Source organism: Eleutherodactylus coqui, chromosome 9 (assembly GCF_035609145.1).
Source record: "Eleutherodactylus coqui strain aEleCoq1 chromosome 9, aEleCoq1.hap1, whole genome shotgun sequence".
Classification (NCBI taxonomy): domain Eukaryota; kingdom Metazoa; phylum Chordata; class Amphibia; order Anura; family Eleutherodactylidae; genus Eleutherodactylus; species Eleutherodactylus coqui.
Window position 1 is genome coordinate 139630069 of NC_089845.1, and position 17655 is coordinate 139647723.

Genomic DNA, 17655 nt, shown 5'->3' on the forward strand with positions numbered 1-17655 from the left:
TGAACACACACTGCAGTATGAAAGGAACCCATATGGATAGCTGCCAATACTTTCCAGGAACAGTTACAACAAAGATATTAGAGACTAGCATTTATAACAACTTGCCAATAAAGAAAACTCAAGAAGCTATATTTACGAGAACTTTAGTTCTCATAGGGCTATATTTGGATTGTCAAGCCTAAATCCTCATCACATCCACTAGCATCGCACATTCAATGCAAGTGAATGGAGGTATTTTATACCTTAGTCACATATTCTGGAAAAGCTATGAGCAGATTTTTGGTTGAGCTGCAAAAAGCAAATCTGAGAGGGTAACAAGCGAGCACGTTATTCTCAAGTATTCCGCATGGACAAGCTGAAAAATGGTCCCACATTGATCTGCCCCATTGAATGAGGCTAATCCTCATGCTGATCTGCTGGCAGATCTCTGGCACATCTAAGGCAGATATCCAAGTGCTGAGTTTGCCATAGCCAAATCCTCGATGTGTGACCTTAGCATTATAGGCAAGATTACCAGTAATTAGAGGAAGCGGTCATTGAGAGTCATGGACCCGTTATTAATTACCATAGCCAAGATGTACTTGATATGAGTCAATAAAGTGTATTTAAGAAGCTCTCATTATTGGCATTCTTTTATTTAGGGAGTCACAGCATAAAATATATTGTGTGTTCTACCTGACCGTGGGCCCTCAGGCATTATCCTTAAGCCCAATGGGTGGGGGTCTTCATAGACCTTGAATGTATTTCAGAAAATATGAGGCTCTGATAGAAGTAAAAGCCACATTTACAACAAAATGTGTCAATCCTTGATGCCCTGGTGCTGTGGGATGCGGGGAAGCAAACAAAAGACCTAGGGGATGTGGTCCTGGTGCTAGCAAAGCCAATGTCCACATGGTTGGATTGCCCCAAACATATGAAAATATTTTTCAAAGAAATATACATTTTACTTTTTTCAGCATCAATCAAGCAAATGAAATATGAACTTAAAAATCTGGATTCCTGTAAAGAAGCTTGATAGAGTTTCATATTATTAATTACTTCCAAAATCAATGCACTTGGCTCTCTAGATGTGTCAAACTCACTATCATAAAATATGCTCTTTGAAAAATGAAACACTGCCTTAAAGTAATTACGCATCTCTGTAATAAACTGAATAATCAAAGCGAATATCTTCTGCAAATCTTCACAAGTGACAGTCAAAAGCTCAAGAAAAAATCCCCAAAAGTAATGTTCACATATATATGATATCAACATTTCTAGATTCAGTACCAGTTTATGAACTTTTGTACTGCAAATACTAAATCTCGTAAAGATTCTATCCCCTATCCATAGGGTAGGTAATAAAAGTCTGATTGGTAGGGGTCTGCTGAATCCCCACTGATTCAGAGGATAGGGGATCCGGTTTCCACATCCTCCTTACTCCTGGCTCACAGCATACCCCTGTGACGAAGAGATTGAGTGGAGCTATGGCTATACATGTGCCATGCTACTCCATTAATTTTCCATGGGACGGCCAGAGATAGCCAAATATAAGTGTTTGGCTATATCTATCAGCCCAATTGAAATAAATAGAGCAGCGACTTTGCATGCGCCATCACAGCGCCATTCATTCTGACATAACTGTGAGTAGGAGACGTATCCCAGTAAGGAGAAAAGGGGGATATGGGATCCCCATCTTCAGCAATTTTGCCTTACAGTGCTGGGGTCCTGGGTTCAAATCCAACCAAGGACAACATCTGCATGGAGTTCATATATTCTTTCTATAGTTCCTCCAAGTACTCTGGTTTCCTCCAACACTCCAAAAATATACAGATAGGTGAGTATAGATTGTGAGCCCCAATGAGGACCGAACGTAATATCAAAGTAAACCAGACATTCACAATAGTTTGCACTGCTAACATTTTGGGATAGTGCCCTTTGTCAAGCATATAGCAAAACTTGGGAAACACATGTATTAAATCTACAATTCAGCTTGGATAAAGATGGCATCCGAGTATAGAGCAATGTCTATAAGCATCTTGTAATGGGGGTAGAGGGGACCAGAGTCGCCAACACATTGTGCTATACTCTGACACCGTCTATAACCAAGCTGAATTGCAGATTTAATACATGCATGTCCCAAGCTTTGCTGTATGCTTGACAAAGGGCACAAGCCCAAAATGTTAATGTTGAAAACCATTGCGAATGTCTGGTTTACTTCAAAATTCTAGTGTGTGCTGTCCAACTACATACTTCTGACTTTGGTAGAGCCTGGAACGGAGAGACTCGGGGGACATTGTATCACGCCTTACCTGCATGACGGAATACTACCAACTGCCGTTCTACAGAACCGAATATCAAGTGATGACTGTGCGATATCGAGAATGTAAAAACAACTGGTATGCGATGCAACCCTTCCAGGAATGAAAATGTTTGGGCAAGTAAGAAGAATTTTACTTCTTATTGAATTGTGAGGCAGAGAGCCTCTTCCTAAGTTTAGTTGGGGTATGTACAGCTGTGACTTCCAAGTTGTTTAGTTGTGCAAAATTAGGGATGGGGTCAATCACCTAAGGGGTTAAAGAAATTAGGTCAACTGGTGTGCTTGATGGTGCATGACCAACCTGAAAGATTATTCCACACACTTGTTGGTTTTACATTCTTAGTCTCACACTTTCTAGGTGCTTTTCTGGTTGGCAGCTCCTCCATTCATCACATTCTAGCGCCTGGCCCCATGGTCCTATAGTAGCTTTGTTAGGCCTTCCACCACCAGCACTAGGTTGTTCCACCCAATTTTCTTATTCCTTGCGCCAGTGTACAGTCTATTGACAGCATGATGGTGGTAAGCTACAGCAAAATATAGGAAATTCTTTGTAGGCTTGTATCTTAATATTGAAACACTTTTGCTGCTAAAGGCAGCAAATCTGATGACATTATACAATGGTGTTACTGGCGAACCTATGGATGGTAGGTACAATTCAATGACGACAGTATATTGCTTGAAGAGATATTAGGAGAAGTGTGCAATCTGGGAAATACATATTTACAGCAGTATTTAAAATAGGAAAGTAGTCCAATCCCAGTTACCTTCCTATAACTGGTGATCCGCCTGTAGATGTGCTCGATTTTCTCCCGACAAATGATGTTAAATTTATTGTGCAGTTCAAGTGGAATGACTTCATGTAAGGAATGAAGATTGCTGCAGTTTTGTACAAATTGTTCATCACTTTTTGCAAGAGCATCTAAGATCTGTATAAGAGAAGAGAACACATAAAGCTCGAACAAATGGCTTTGTTCTGTAAAGGGGTTTTCTAAATTAGACAGTTCCTTTTAGGGTATGTAGAGAAAAAAATGGAAGGGTTGGGATCCCTCCATTAATCAGCTGCTGTAAAATGCCGGGAGGATGCCTTTTATCTGCAGATTACAAGGATGCCCACTGATTTAGGTGAACACAGTATAATGCTTCGCCTTCTCTGCAATGTCTCTGTAAGGGATGTGAGCAGTTGTCTCAATGATAACGGTGGATCACTGGCCAGCTGTAGCTATGGGACCCTTTGTGATCCCAGGATCAGCCAATCACTGTTCAGTGGACAAAGTGTTGTACATATGCTATGAGTCAACAGTACCGTCTGCTGCCACTAGTTGGATAAGGAAACACTTTACATATCTCCGACCACTAACTTAGAATGAGATGACTGTTCTTTCTTTGATAGGTCATAGAAATGGGCAACATAAATGCCTTTAAATTAAGTCTGTGCTTTTTTATGCCTATATGAATCTATGTATTTCTATACTATAAGAGACTAAAAAGCGCAATAAGATACTATTATACCAAAATATCAGCCAAGGTAAAAAGGTGTGTGGTTAGGACGTGGCTTATAAGTTTTTTACCTCCATTATTCTAGTGGCCACAACTATTAATTGTGCCCCCCCCCCCCCTCATAGTAACAGTGGCTGTGGCTCCAATAGTAATAGTGCCCCAAATAGTGACCTAAATAGTGGTCACATCAGTAATAGTGTCCCCAGAATTGCTTGGGTCAGTAGAATGGCAACTCCTGCTCATCAAACCGTAAGTGAGGCTGACCTCTACTGAGACTTTAGGTGTGCACACCATTAAGATCAGAAATAGTTAGTCAACAGGCCTACTGCAGGGAACAAAGCCTACAATGAGGTAAACCAGACTATTAACAACTTCCCATCACTCAAATCCTCATTCACAGATGTGAGATAGTTTTTCAAAGAGGAAAGGGAAATGGACTTTACTCACAGCTCACCTTGGGTAATGTGCAAGCTATAGCTAAATATACATAGTGAGTATATTCTATAATATGTACCTCTATGAGACTGCATTGCTATGAGAAAGGTGTTAACGATTTTGCCTAGCAGGAATTACTCTGTTATAGTTGGTAGCACATTGTGTCTCGAGAACTGAAAGGCAAGTTCAATTCCTTATTCATTACCACTCCATTGTTCACTTTTATTTTTGTGTTCCCAAATAAATATTGCATACTTTGGTTACTCCATCTGCTGCATCTTGAATCTTGCATTGCTATACCTCGACCTATGGCATAGCCCTCAGCTTAAAGTATGGGGTATTATCTAGTAATCACCCTCAACTAGTTCATACTATAATGGAGGATATGTCTTAGGGATATAGAAACCTTGTAACCATTGTCCACTAGATTTCCATCCATAATGCTACAGTATATTATCACAGAATTTTGCTATTAACTCTGTATGATTAATGTAACACTAAAGCTGGAAGGCATATTGATTTCTTCGGATATTTCTATATGTCTGGTGAATATTTTGGTTTTAGAATATATTTAATTAAATATATATTTTAGTAGGAAAACTTGATTTTTTTTAACATTTTCATAAGGCTACAACAACAAAATGTAAAAAAAAAGTGAAAGGGTCTGAAGACTTTCAAAATGCATGGTACAAGTACTCTATGGCTCTCAATCTGTGAGACGTTCCTTTGGACACTAAGTGAGGGCAGGTTCATTAAGTTTTTCTGTATACTGTGTGAAGCGCAATGAAGACACCGTCCTAAAACTTTCCAGCGACTCTTTTTGACTTTTATATTATTCTTGTTATCATTATACTAAATTTTTTACTTTTTGTATAATTTATGTAATTTTTTTTAATACTCTTCAATTTTCCTTTTACATTCATACTGTTATCATTTCTCACCTTGGCACTTAAGCTAAAAAAGCCCTTTGGTTCTACCATCTTCTCCACTACGTGACATTTGATTCCTGCAGTGCTGTCATATTCATAAATAACTCCGTACTCCAGGTGAACATTATCCACTGTGAGGCTTACATGATCTTTCTTCCCGTCTATTATTGCCATGGTACTAAACTTGTCAATAACCTCTTTGGAAGAAAAACAGACATGAATCAATGATGTGTTGGCCGTGAAAGCACAGTTTTGTCAGAGTGAAACATTGAGAGATGTATCATGACTGTACCTTCTACTTTGCAATCAAAGCCGTCCCCATCGTTGTCCCCTAGAGGTTTGGGGTGTGTAGGCTTCAAGATGTCTTCCTTGGCACTCTCAATACTGTCATATATCCATTGTATGGAGTCTTGCTAAAAAAAAACATTTTTATTTAGTGAGTTGATTCAAAGAGTTCGCTATGACTGGACAGAATTCTAAATTCAGCTGCTCATAAAATAGTCATGTACATCCAGGCATTTTTACATATGGGATATAGAAAGGTGTGGGGTCAGATTTGCTGCAGACTTTCCCTTGAGTAAATCTCTCTCTCGCACTTCATGGAAAATGAAAAGCAGCTCCAGTATGAGAGTTCCATGCTATTTGGTTGACATGATACTCCAATCAATAAGCAAGTACTACTTTTTCGTTAGGAAGGAATTACAATTATCAAAATGCAACTACTGTTCATAAAAAAGTGCTACAAAGTTGGTCTAACGTACTTACTTTGTAGAAGCCTAGTGTTTTCCAAATAACTCCATATACTCATTGACAAAAAATATAGTACACCAAGGAATTGAGGGAATACAATGATACTTTCTATGTGTGTATGTAACCGTATTACAATATTACAGAGAAAGGATACATTAAGGAAAACTATAGAAATAAAAAGAAGGCTCCAGTACCCTGTTGGGGCATTTCTAGCCAGGATGCATATTGAGATACCGTTGGGCATAGAGGCATACAGACTCAATATGTTATCCTGTGGCACGTTTGGTCACAGATTTTGCAAATGGGCCTCTAGATCCTCCACTCAGGTAGGCTGCCATAGCTGGAATACCATAAATGCTTGATCTGTGATAAATCTGCCAACAGGGCAGGCCAAGACAGGGTGGCAACCTAACGGAGGCATTCATGGGAACTGTTGCTGTGTATGGGCAAACATTATCCTGCTGAAAAATGCCTGTTGGAAGCCCTGCCGCAAGAGGTAACACATGTGGCTGCAGGATATTGCTAAGCTGTAAGTATCTCTCAATCACTCCCCAGATCGCCACATGAGCAGTTGAGGTACTGTGCCGGTATACAGCAAAGGCAGAATTTAAGTGGTCATCACAAGGCCTCCATACCCATACATAACCATCATCAGCTCACAAACAGATCCTGGAATTATCACTGAGGACAATATGGTTCGAGTCCATAGCACTTGTTCATGACATCACTGCAAGCAAAGGCTAAGTTTTCGGGTGTTAATGACTGGACACATTAATGGGCACAGAGTCACCAAATATCCTTTTGCAAGCACCTAAGAATGGTTTGGGCAGAGACAGGGGTCTGTAACAAATGTGCCACCTGTATCTGGATGGTGGACACCAAAACTGTTGGATCTGCTGGTACTTGTCAGTGGATCAAATAATTCTCACTACTGGTGGTCTGTCTGGGCTGTCGAGAGCCTATTCACAGTGTGTGCATGTCCTCCCATAACTATTGCTTCCAACACCGCCTAATGATTGCTAGATTGGCTAGCAATTTATCAAAATGACCACCCTGCTTCTCTCATTTCAATGATGCGCTCTCACAGACTGTTAACTGGGCAAAATGTCTTCCAAGTGCATGACAGAGGCATTTCTAGCAGTCAACGATCTCTCAACAAGAGGTATACTACATAAAAGTAGCCTCTGAAATCTTTTTCTTTGGAGGCTCTAGTAGCCCATTGTACTGCCTCCAGCTTGGATGCAAGATCGGATACAAATGGGCATGGAGGTTCTAGTACCCTGTTGTATCACCTCTAGCTTGGATGAAAGATGTGATACGGGTGGGCATTGAGGCTCTAATACCCTGTTGGTCCATCTCTAGCTTGGATGCAAGATGTGATACGGCCAGGCATGGAGGCATATGGGTTCACATTTGCTATAACTGAGCCTCTAGATTGTGCAAACTCATAGGCTGTTGAAGCTGGTGTACCACATGGTCCCATACATGTTCTATTGGTGATAAATCTGGTGAACGGTCAGACTGTGAAAGCATGGCAATGTTGTAGGGACATTCCTGTGACTCTCCTGCTGTATGCGGCTAAGTATTATCTTGCTGGAAAATGCCTCTTGGAAGCCGCCATGAGATGAACACATGTGGCTGTAGGATGTCCTGAACATATCGCTGAGCTGTCATTGTCCCTCATACCACTACTAGGGGTGACAGACTATCGTATGCAATGACCACCAGACCATTACACCAGTAGTGAGGGCAGTGTGCCGCTCTACTGCAAAGACAAGATTGAAGCACATACCCCAAGGTCTCCAGACAGGAACACAACCATTGTCAGTGCTTAAATGAAACCTGGATAAATAGCTTAAGACAAGCCAGTTCTACACTATCTCAGTCCAGTTTTGGTGTTTCTGACAGAACTGTAAACGGAGGTGATGGTGGGTGGGTTTCAAAGCCAGTACATGTAATGGGTACAATTGGAACCGTTTCCAGGAGCTTGGCTGAAGAAGTAATGGTGCCACCTGTCTCTGGATGTTGGACAATGAAACAGTTGGAGCTGCTCCTGCTTATTGGACGATTGGACGATCCTCTCTACTGGTGGTCTGTCAAGGGTGTGCTGAACTGTGGTTTTCACACATCCACTGGTCCCAACACCAGCTAATAGTCTGGTCAGAACGGCCAGTGGGGGACACTTCATGGATATGACTATCCAGCTTGTCACATCCCAATAATGCGCCCCTCTCAGACCCTGGTAACAGGTGAAATCTCTTCTCTGCATCATAGAGGCGGCTAGTGGTCAACAAGCTCTACACAAGCGGGAGAATAGGTCACTACACACAAGGAGCCTCCGAGAGCCTTTTACAGGCCGGGGGGGGGGGGGGGGGGAGGGGGGCACCACTTTTAGGGCATCAGTTGACAAGACCGTTCATCTAATCACCCCACAACTCTCATCATTTACATATCTGCCCGAGATGGAACTACATGCAGAGTTTTGCAGCAAAACTATAACTCCTTCTAGATGCTTGATTATTTTGACAAAGAGTGTACCTACTTCTGTCAGTTCTCAGTAAAATTTATGGAAATGTATATTCAGTGCAAAATATCACCATACGTATTAACACCATATCGTTGTTCCAACTTCCTCGGAGGCAACATCATAAATGAAGAATATTCAGAAAACAAGCTAACCTGCATGGGTCGCCGGTACTTCCTGCAAGCAGTCACATGGGCAATAACGCTGGCATGGCTCTCCTTGCTGACATTGATCCCATTTACTTTGATGATACACTGTCCAGGGTGAAGACCAGCAGCTGCAGCCACCATCCCTGCAGGACCCAATATGAGAAATGACCAATCTCAATTAAAATGACATTGCTTCTGTTGATTTACTATCCAGCTGCTGATTAAGTTGAATATGTTGCTTTTAAGATGAGAAAAGCAATTTGGAAAGATGACACGCTGCCGAGATATATCAATTTAAGCACTCAGAAAAATAGTTTCAACCGGTGCACTATGGGTAAGGTCAGAACTGCGGCAATGACTGTTTTGCAACCCTGATGACACTGAGTAATTAGATTATTTCACCAAAACCATGTGAAGAAATATGAAGTAAGTTGATTCTTTTTTCTGTAGAGTACGAGAAATTCATCATCTGCTGAAATATATAGAGAGACGTAGAATATCATCATCTTCTATCCTCAGACAATAAATGATAAACCATCATACAGTAATATAGAATTCTGGGGGTGGGACAAAGCCATTTCCAGATGTAGCACTTAAAATGTTACTGCTGCAATACTTTGTAGGATGTGTATTTACAACCACCATCGCTGGGATTGCAATCTCTCTGAAGGAATCATAAATTCACCTAACAGTATTACCTCTACTTATGAGGATAATGAATGCCGGCTAGAATATCGGATATTGCATTCTCACTAACATAATTCATTCTGCTGCAAGCTGGATCTGTCCAGGTCTACAGAAGAGAAGGGTGGAGCGATTCCTATTAGGGATGTGATCCTAATATTCAGAATGTTTTTTTACAGAGTAGTTAGTAGGGTGCTGTTAGTCCAATACCGGTCACCATGGGTAATGGGTCGCAGAAATGCTTAATTGTAAAAAGGAAAAAATAATGGACCATGGGCGCAACCCTTGTAATGTAAAGCGCATAAAAGCAAAGGGATTAACCCGAATTCTGCTTTAATAATTACGTTATAGCCAGCACAAATAACACGTTTCGGGTATGCAGCCCCTACTTCAGAAGAGGCTCCACAAATGCACACACAGAAATTTAAGACATAAACTAACACCAATCCAAGCAAAGACATAGATGCTTAATCAGTTCACTGAGCTGAGGAATGTGGCAGTTTTATAATGTCTCTTATCTTTACTTGAACTGCACATGGAAAGATGGTAATACTGGCTCTGTAGCACCACCTATTGGTGTTAGATTAAGTCTCAAATTTCTATGTGTAAACATTTATTTAGATCAAGATGGGTACCCCCCCCCCTTCCCCTCTGCATTTGTGTGTTATAATTGTGTGCCATCCAAACCAGTTTCATTTTAGCCTGATGAAGGGGGATAGTAGAACCATCCGAAAGCTTTCTGTAACATCATGTATTTTTGTTAGCCATTAGAGAGGAGCGAGCATACTCGCTAAGGGCAATTACTCGAGCGAGCATTGCCCTTAGCGAGTATCTGCCCGCTCGGAAGATAAGATTTGGGTGTCGGCAGGGGACGGGGAGCGGCGTTGGAGAGCGGGGGGAACAGAGGGGAGATCTCTCTCTTCCTCTCTCCGCCCGCTCCCCCCTGCTCACTTCCTCAACTCACCGCTCAGCCGCGCTGGCACCGAATCTTTTCTTCCGAGCGGCAGTTACTCGCCAAGGACAATGCTCGCTCGAGTAATTGCCCTTAGCGAGTATGCTCGCTCATGTCTATTAGCCATTAAAAGATATCATATCGACAAGATTACCTGGTTTCTCCTACTGAGAACAATCACATTGAAGACGGGCTGCGCCCCCGAAATGCGTTATTTGTGTTGGCTATAATTTAATTGATAAAGAAGAATTCGGGTTAATCCCTTTGCTTTTATGCACTTTACATTACAAGAGTTGCGCCCATGGTCCATCATTTTCTTCTTTTTACAATTAAGCATGTCTACAGAAGAGACATTGAATTCCCTGGAGAAGCCCTTGAAACGTTGTTGTGAACTACAGACTGCCATTTACAGCTGTTAACAGGTTGTTCACAAACTATTTCAGAAAGACTTTTAATAGTGAGAGCATATTATGGTATTGCAGATCATGTTCTCAACTAATATATTATATGTAAACCAATGGTATACTCCCAGAAACAGAAAACCTTTTGGCTGTGATGTTGCCCTTCTCTCATCGAAAAACATTGGTGGATGGGTCTACAAGTTAGGCCTCCTGCACATGATAGGGTTGGATCTGGTATGCAGGATCCCACAGTAGGATCCCACCCTTTGCCCGACTGGTGACTCCACTTACCTGTCCAGATTCTTCTTTATCTGCACTGCGGAAGCGCCGGACATCACACATGCACAGTACAGATTATAATAATGATTGCCGAAGGGCTGCGGGATGGATGGCTTCCGTTGAATTCAATGGAAGCCGTCCGAGCAGAAAACCAAACAGAATGGAGCATGCTGCGATTTTTCTGCCACGAGTGGAAATTTCTGCTCATGCGCAGGAAGCAGCGGTTCTCCACAGAAGGCTTTTGGCAGTATTTGCTGCGGAATCTGAAGACAGCTGCCGGCCGCGGATTCTGCAGATCAAATCTGCCCGTGTTCAGGAGCCCATATATTATGTCAGAGTCATAAAAGCACATAATGATATTGTTGTCCATGTATAGATGTACTAAATATTAAGGTGACACAACCAGTTAAATGCACAGTTTGCAGGAAACGGGGCACGTTGACTGACAGGGAGATAGCTTCCAATCAACATGGTCTGGGCAAGGGCGTAACTATAGAGGATGCAGGGGATGCAGTTGCACCCGGGCCCAGGATCCTTAGGGGGCCCATAAGGCCTCTCTTCTCCATATAGGGAACCCAGGATATGAGCAAAGCATTTTACTTGGGGGCCCTGTTACAAGTTTTGCATCGGGGCCCGGGAGCTTCAAGTTACTCCTCGGGGTCTGGGCATGTTGAGACTGCTGCCGCCCACCTCTCTGTCTCGAAAGATCTGTTCCCAAGTCAAACAGGCACATTTCAAAGTTGTTTATTCTGAAATGTTGCAAAATTTCAGAATAACACTTAAATAGGGGCACTGTGCAGATTTGTCCCAGGTTCATGCTGCCCTTGGTTTAGTTAAAGGGGTTGTCCCGCGAAAGCAAGTGGGGGTATACACTTCTGTATGGCCATATTAATGCACTTTGTAACATACATCGTGCATTAAATATGAGCCAAACAGAAGTTATTCACTTACCTGCTCCGTTGCTGGCGTCCCCGTCTCCATGGAGCCGTCTAATTTCAGCGTCTAATCGCCCGATTAGACGCGCTTGCGCAGTCCGGTCTTCTCCCTGGTGAATGGGGCCGCTCATGCCGAAGAGCTGCTCCTCGTAGCTCCGCCCCATCACGTGTGCCTATTCCAGCCAATCAGGAGGCTGGAATCGGCAATGGAACGCACAGAGCCCACGGTGCACCATGGGAGAAGACCTGCGGTCCACCGTGGGTGAAGATCCCGGCGGCCATCTTAGCAAGGTAAGGAAGAAGTCGCCGCAGCGCGGGGATTCCGGTAAGTACTATCCGTTTGTTTTTTTTTAACACATGCATCGGGTTTGTCTCGCGCCAAACGGGGGGCCTATTGAAAAAAAAAAAAAAAACGTTTCGGCGCGGGACAACCCCTTTAAGGAACTGAACAAAAGAGAGATAGATAGATAGATAGATATGAGATATGATAGAAGATAGATAGATAGATATGAGATAGATAAATATGAGATAGATAGATATGAGATAGATAGATATGAGATAGAGAGATAGATAGACAGACAAAAGGATCAGGCAGTTGAAGTCCAACAGCTTGATCCTTATCTCCTGCCACATCTGCTGTCGGGGAAGCATGAAGATGTCATAATGTATTAGATGATCGGTCAAACCCACTGAAATTAGTGAGTTCCACTGATCAATATCTAATCTATATATCAGTAAGCGTAAGGCCGGATTCACACAAACCTATTTGTGCAGCATATTGAGTACGCAAACTTTGCACGCGTAATACGCAGTTAATAGTAGCCATTGTTCCAATGGGTTTATTCACATAAGCGTATTTTGTGTTAAAAAATATGCAGCATGCTCTGTATTCCTGCGCACGGAAAGAGAACACATTGAACTAATTACCCATTCCAATGAATGGCAGCAGGGTTGTGTGTTTTCTCGTGCTTGCAAATGTGCATAATTTGCGTATGCAACAAGCACAGTGAATCACGCAAAAATACAATGGCCACTGGGAAAATATGCTGCGGAAATGTGCATGTAAATGCGCTTACGTCTGTGTGACCCCGGCCTTAGGGCCCTTTTGCATGGAAGGATTACCAGTTAGATTTTCACTCAATCATGGGAATCTGAATGACAATCGTTCAGTGTGAATGCTGCGATCGACTGAATGGCGCACAATGTCGTTCGTCATTCAGCTTCAGCAGGCATAAAAATGATTGGGCCATGTAAACTGGCCGTCGTTCATCTATGATCAATGGTCTATTTAGGTCGGGCACACACGGGCGGATTTTCACTGCGGATTCCGCGATCACTGTCTGCCCGGCCGATCCATGCTGAAGCGGGGGCATTAAAGGCATGCATTTTCACTTTTTTCATTCATATTCACGGATACGAATTGCGTATTCCACGAGCAGAAGAAAAATTGCAGCATGCTCTATTTGTGTGGACAACCAACATTCAAGTCAATAGATGCAAGTGTTCCGTCACCCATACACAATTCACATTGCATATGAGCGGCAGATACGCCCACAACTTCAAAAGGAGATAGATAGAAAAATGGGAATGCGGACTGGAGGCAAAAAAAAAGAGAGGTCTTTCTTCCATGCAGACAATACGCTGTGCAGAGTGTACATCCGCATGAAACAAACGCTTGCATCCACGATCATTTGCAACCACTTTCCGCGGATGATCGCAGATCTTGCACATGCGGAATCCGACCCGTTTGTGTTAGCCCGGTCTTACTGTGAATGGAGGCGGGCGGCCGGAAGAGATCTCTGGCCCGCTCCACCTCCATTTACGAAGCCCTTAGTTCAGGGGCGTAACTAAAGGCTCAGGGGCCCTGATGCAAAACGTGAGCTGGGGCCCCTCCTCTATCTGTTTCTGTACCAGTACCCATACCTAAACCATGCTGCACAGAGACATAACTTGAAGCTTCTGGGCCCCAATGCAAAACCTGTAACAGGGCCCCTGCTTTATTCATAGTACTGGGCTCCCTATATGGAGGAGAGAGGCCTTATGGGCCCCCTAAGGCTCCTGGGCCGGGGTGCAACCGCATCCCCTGCACCCTCTATAGTTACGCCCCTGCCTTAGTTTCATACTCTCTACCTTCCTTCTTATTTTCAGTTTTGCATTGAGAGGTTACATAGAATTACTAAAACGTAACTGTACCTCTACCCAAAGCATGTACAACAGATGGTCCAAATCCCCTTATCTGGAAGCCGAGACCCTCCGGTGAATCTGGAATTTTGACTGTCCTGGAAGAGAAATAATGAAGAGTATAGATATTATTTACTAATAAAGTCCTAAAATCTGACAACGTGTCCTGGATGGCAGGTAAGGATATTGTATGGCAATATTAAACAGTATTTCACCTGCATATATCATTCCTATCAGCGGATTGTCATATTTATGGATACAAAGGAAAATACAAGCTCTAATAGAAAATTCTATTATACGTCATTTAAAAAAAAAAATCTGGAGATATTTCCACAATACATCAAACAAGAGGCGGCTGAAGAGTGTTAGTGAAAGAACAAAGAAACAAACATACAGGCGTCAGATCAAAAGGCTTTCTGCATAAATCAGAATAGAGGAGGAAGAATTTAAATCAAACCATATATTTGAGAGAATGATGAGAAAGTTCAAGAGTTTTCCATTTTGATGCCTTTTTATACTGCCTACTATTGCTGATGCATTCTCTACCGCATTGCAACTTACATTTGTGGAAATGTGAGCTTTTTTCTTTAAAAAAAAGTGCATGTATGTAGGGGGGATTAATCACAGCTGTTGGATTTTGTCTTGAAATGCCACCTTTTCGGGTCTTTTTACCTGATTTGTGAACCTTGGGTGCCTATTTTTTTAATCTGCACACCAGGTCACCCCATTTTCATTCTAGCCTAAATCTTTGGACATGTGGTGCAGCAGCTTAGACCCAATTTAGAACATGCAACTTTTTAAAAAGTTGCATAAATAGTTGCAAAACTACTCCAGCGCCAAGGAGGTGTATTTTCAGCACAAACTATCACACCATAGAGAAAGAAGGTATTTGTGCCAATGCAACATGCTGCAGCACTTTGAGGAATCTGGCGCATCTTAGACTTAAGCATAGCTAAAAAGTCACTGCGAATAATCGCAACAGAACTGCACATATGATAACTCTCCTCCTATATTTATTGTCAAAATGAAGTATATACTTCAGAAATGGTACATAGTAATATAAAATATATACAGTGACAGTAGGATAGAGATTTGGCAGAGCTGCCATTTGACAGCTCACACATTGCGTTGTGTTTTGGGGGCGTCCCATAAGAATGAAAGGAAAATCTAAGGAGCTATCGTTAAAGGGGTATGTCTCAATAAAACAATGTCTCTCCATATAGATGTCATGGGGCGGGTCTTTAACTGAGCACCTTTAATAGCTGTTGCCTGAACACAACTGCCTGACAACTATTTTTCCCAACACCCATAAGCACATGAATGCTCAGTTCCAAGTGTTCATGTGTTTTTCATGGGGGAAGTTGAGAAATCTGCAGCCCGACACCTCAGACCTCGGCTTATCTTTAGGTGAACAAAAGGATCGGGCATTGAAATTCAACATCATCTGTTGATGGAAAGTTGGAAAGCCCCCATACACATGCGAGAGTATCCAGTTCTGCCAAAATCAGAAGGTTCAGATGACCATTCATTAATTTGTATGGGGGTCTTAAGCCACAGTGGAGAATGTCTTGCTTAGGTGGAGACAGGCTGGTCATACAATACATGGTCAACCACTCATTTAGGTGGTCCACATATAATACTATATTACCCCTGCAGTGGCCTCTGTTTGCTAAGAATTTCAAGATCCGGACCCATGGCAATAGATGATCACTGGACAAGCTTCATCTGAAAAATGGGTTCTCTTCATGAAGCAACCCTTTTACATTGTATCTTTAGGTCAAGTGAATGCTCAGCCGACTGCTAAAGTTACATGTAAGCCATACACCAAAAACACCTCATCCAGATCGGACATAATAGTTGTCCAAAAGGACGGGTATATACTCTATGTGAAAACTCAGAACAAACCTATTAATTATGAAACTTAACAATGGGAGAACAGAAAAAAGCAGGGCGACTGCCCTGACTAGGGCAGCCATACGTCTTTAACCTGAGAGATACCTAGACTGTCCCTAGATGGGGAAAAAAGGATGATAATCGACAAATGTAATTAACAATAATCAGAAAAATACTAGGAAGCTGATACACAGCAGCAAGTAATAAGTAAGAAGACCAGGGATTTATCTGATTGAGATGATAGTGGTAGGACATGGACTAGACCAGAACTCTACCATGCAGAAGATTACCTGGCGCCCTTTGAAAGATGTGACCCAAATTTATATATACTACAATAATCGTTGATTGGCTGGCAGGGAAAACCATCTCCTTGCTAACCAATCAAACCCCACATCAGCAGATGTATTTCTACACATTGACGCTTGGCGCCAAATGACAAGCGCATGCACCAACACCACAGTCACATGGGCCTGGCTGATGTCACATGATGATGTCATGGCTGTCGCGCAGCGCCAGCTATATTTCACACATATTCCCTCATATATTTTCATGTTTAAAAGGGTTTCCACTAATGTAGCATACACAAGTGAAATTCACAAAAGGGAACTGTGCCCCCCAAAAGTAAAAATATGGAGTGTACAGGAACAGACTCACCTGGTGTGGTGGGGTCAGCATGCAAAAATGGGGAGCACCACAACACCTAAAAGCCTGGTGGACCTTGTATATGCACCTCATTGGGTGAAGGAGGATCCCTGTCCAGCAGAGGCATCCATAGTGGAGAGCGCCAGTCACATCTGCCCGATCTAGCAGTCAGGGATCAGCAGGTATGAAGAACAGAAAAAGCAAACAGCGCTCAAGGACTACCTTTGTTTAAGGAGGTTAGTTCTTGAGCACTGTCTGTTTTCTCCAGTTTCTGTTCTTCATGACTACTGTAGCATGTCATCTTATAGGGGAACAAGTGGTTACCAGCAGTTTATGACTCAGATTATATAAGGGTACAAGGGATCTGACAAGTTTAATCCACTATGTCCAATCCTTGTTATAGTCCCTGTGACAGTATAACTGTCCTGTCCACATTAAATATTAGGCGGATCGCAAAACAATTGATGGAATCTACCCATAGTTAACTATTATTGATTGCAAGTTCTACTCAGTACAGTAAATTATCTCACTATGCAAAAAATCTGTGAAAAACGAATAGTTGCAGTATCAGACAATACAGGTTTGTTTGTATTGTGTAACCATGGTGACACATAGGACTGCATAAGTACTACATTCACAAAACAGTGACCAAAAATGCATTGAGACTTTAAGCAAATATATCCAAACCTATAAACGTGAGGCTAAGCCCTCCAGACCCATCCACGTGCCCTTGTTTTAAAAAGAATGGAATATATTTACTTTGGCTACTGAGTCATTTTCTGGTTTAAACTTAAATGAGGGATTCCTGTAAAATATCCCACTTCATCACAAGTTACTCCTTCTACATCAAAGTACCATTCTGTCATTGTAGACCTTGGCCTAAAGTTTGAGTAATTCTCCAAAGGAAATAACTTTACAGGTGGAAATAGAATTAAGTAAAGCCACTGCAGAAACAATTAGGTAGAAGAGCCAACAAAGCTAGCGGCCATGGAAAATACAAGTCTGCACCAAAAACAGCAAGATATAAAAGAACAACATGGGCTTGGTTGGAAAATGCATTACATTAAGTCAAGGTCTGGGAGACAGCCTAACCTCACATTCGGAA

General features: G+C 42.2%; 1 protein-coding gene across 1 annotated transcript in view; it reads right to left on the reverse strand.

Annotated features, from left to right (window-relative positions):
- Positions 1-17655, reverse strand: part of PREX2 (phosphatidylinositol-3,4,5-trisphosphate dependent Rac exchange factor 2) — a 320125-nt gene that overhangs the window by 126109 nt on the left and 176361 nt on the right. The window contains exons 19-23 of the mRNA XM_066578561.1: positions 14028-14113; positions 8590-8726; positions 5453-5573; positions 5173-5357; positions 3064-3225 (exon numbers count right to left, since the gene is read on the reverse strand). Coding sequence (XP_066434658.1) covers positions 3064-3225; positions 5173-5357; positions 5453-5573; positions 8590-8726; positions 14028-14113 — 691 coding nt within the window. The remainder of the gene's footprint in view (positions 1-3063; positions 3226-5172; positions 5358-5452; positions 5574-8589; positions 8727-14027; positions 14114-17655) is intronic.